The following is a 1,237-nucleotide window of genomic DNA, read 5'->3' as shown; positions in this document are numbered from 1 at the left end:
GGGGGGAGGACCCCGCTCATCCCCACTAATTTTAGGCACAGCCCCAAGTGCCGGAGCGTCCGCACCGAGGGACACCGCGGTTTGTCCCCGTGCCACCATGGGGGCGGTGGTGGCACCGTCCCGAGTGCCACTGGGCTATGGGGAATCCACCCGGCCGGGCTCGGGGCCACGGGGCCGGGCTCCTGGGGGTGTTCCCTCGTGGAACCAGCAGCACTGACAGCTGCCCCTGACCCCGGCGTGGGACGTCCCCACGTGTCACGCTGCAGCGTGGCTCCCATTTGCTCTCCGTGGGTTCTCCTCTCACTTCCCATTTCGGGGCCTTATCCCAGTCAGCGCTGCCCCGTGCTGGGGACCACAGTGGGGGGCCGAGCCCCCTTGGCCCTGCTCCCCCAAACAGGAGATGCCCCAATGACCCCGGCCTCGCCCCCACGCTCCGATCCCCCCTCGTGCCTCAGTTTCCCCCGTGCCGGATCTGTGCCGCTGAAATGCCGCCCTCCCCGCAGCCCTGAAACCCAATCCTGGCGCCATTCATAGCACGGGGGACAGGGAGGGGGCCGTGCATTGCCCCCCCCCCATGCTCCGTGCGTTCCCTCCTGAGGTTCGCTGCCCCCCAGCGCCCCCCAACCAGCCACGTGCTTTGCCCCCCACCCACGCCCCACGGGTCCCGGTGTCACCGTCCCCCCGGGCACGGCCGGGCACTGCCACCTGCTCAAGGTCACCGGGGAGGCCAAAGCGAAGCGTCCAAGTGGCCCCCACACATGGAGCTCCCCAGGAACCCACGGTGGGATCCCCCCACCCACAGCTGGGAGGGGTGCGAGTGGGCACGGGGGCTCCGAGCTCCCTCTGCGGGCTCTAGGACAACCATGGGGTACCCCAAAAACGGAGGGGGAGGGAGGCAAAGAGCCGAGGGTGCTGGGGGGGCTGCGGGGGGCACTCACCCATTCCAGCACCTTGACGAAACCCAGCGGCTCCTGGAGGCGGCCCCAGCGCATCCCGGCCAGGACCCGGTCCTGCGGAACACGGAGAGCGGCGTGAACGGGGGCACCGCGCCGCGGAGAAGGGGGGCACCGGGGAGCAGCGCCGGGCACGGGGGGCAGAGGAGCCCTACCTGGAGCCGGGGCGCTTTGTCGCCTCCCGAGGGGGCTCCGGACTCCGCCATGGCCGCGGCCGTCGGGGCCGTCGGGGGCTGCCTCCTCCGCCCGCCGCCGCCGCGCCGCTCTCCCGCTGCTCGCTCACC

General features: G+C 72.0%; 1 protein-coding gene across 1 annotated transcript in view; it reads right to left on the bottom strand.

Moving 5' to 3' along the window:
- Positions 1-1,219, bottom strand: part of SYPL2 (synaptophysin like 2) — a gene marked incomplete at its 3' end in the record, with an annotated part of 5,929 nt that extends 4,710 nt beyond the window's left edge. Inside the window, 2 exon segments of the mRNA XM_021376948.1 lie at positions 939-1,010; positions 1,109-1,219. Of these exon segments, the coding sequence (XP_021232623.1) occupies positions 939-1,010; positions 1,109-1,159 (123 nt within the window).

Source organism: Numida meleagris, chromosome 25 (genome assembly GCF_002078875.1).
Source record: "Numida meleagris isolate 19003 breed g44 Domestic line chromosome 25, NumMel1.0, whole genome shotgun sequence".
NCBI lineage: Eukaryota > Metazoa > Chordata > Aves > Galliformes > Numididae > Numida > Numida meleagris.
Note: the sequence above shows the minus strand (reverse complement) of the source record. Positions and strands in the feature narration are given on the sequence as shown.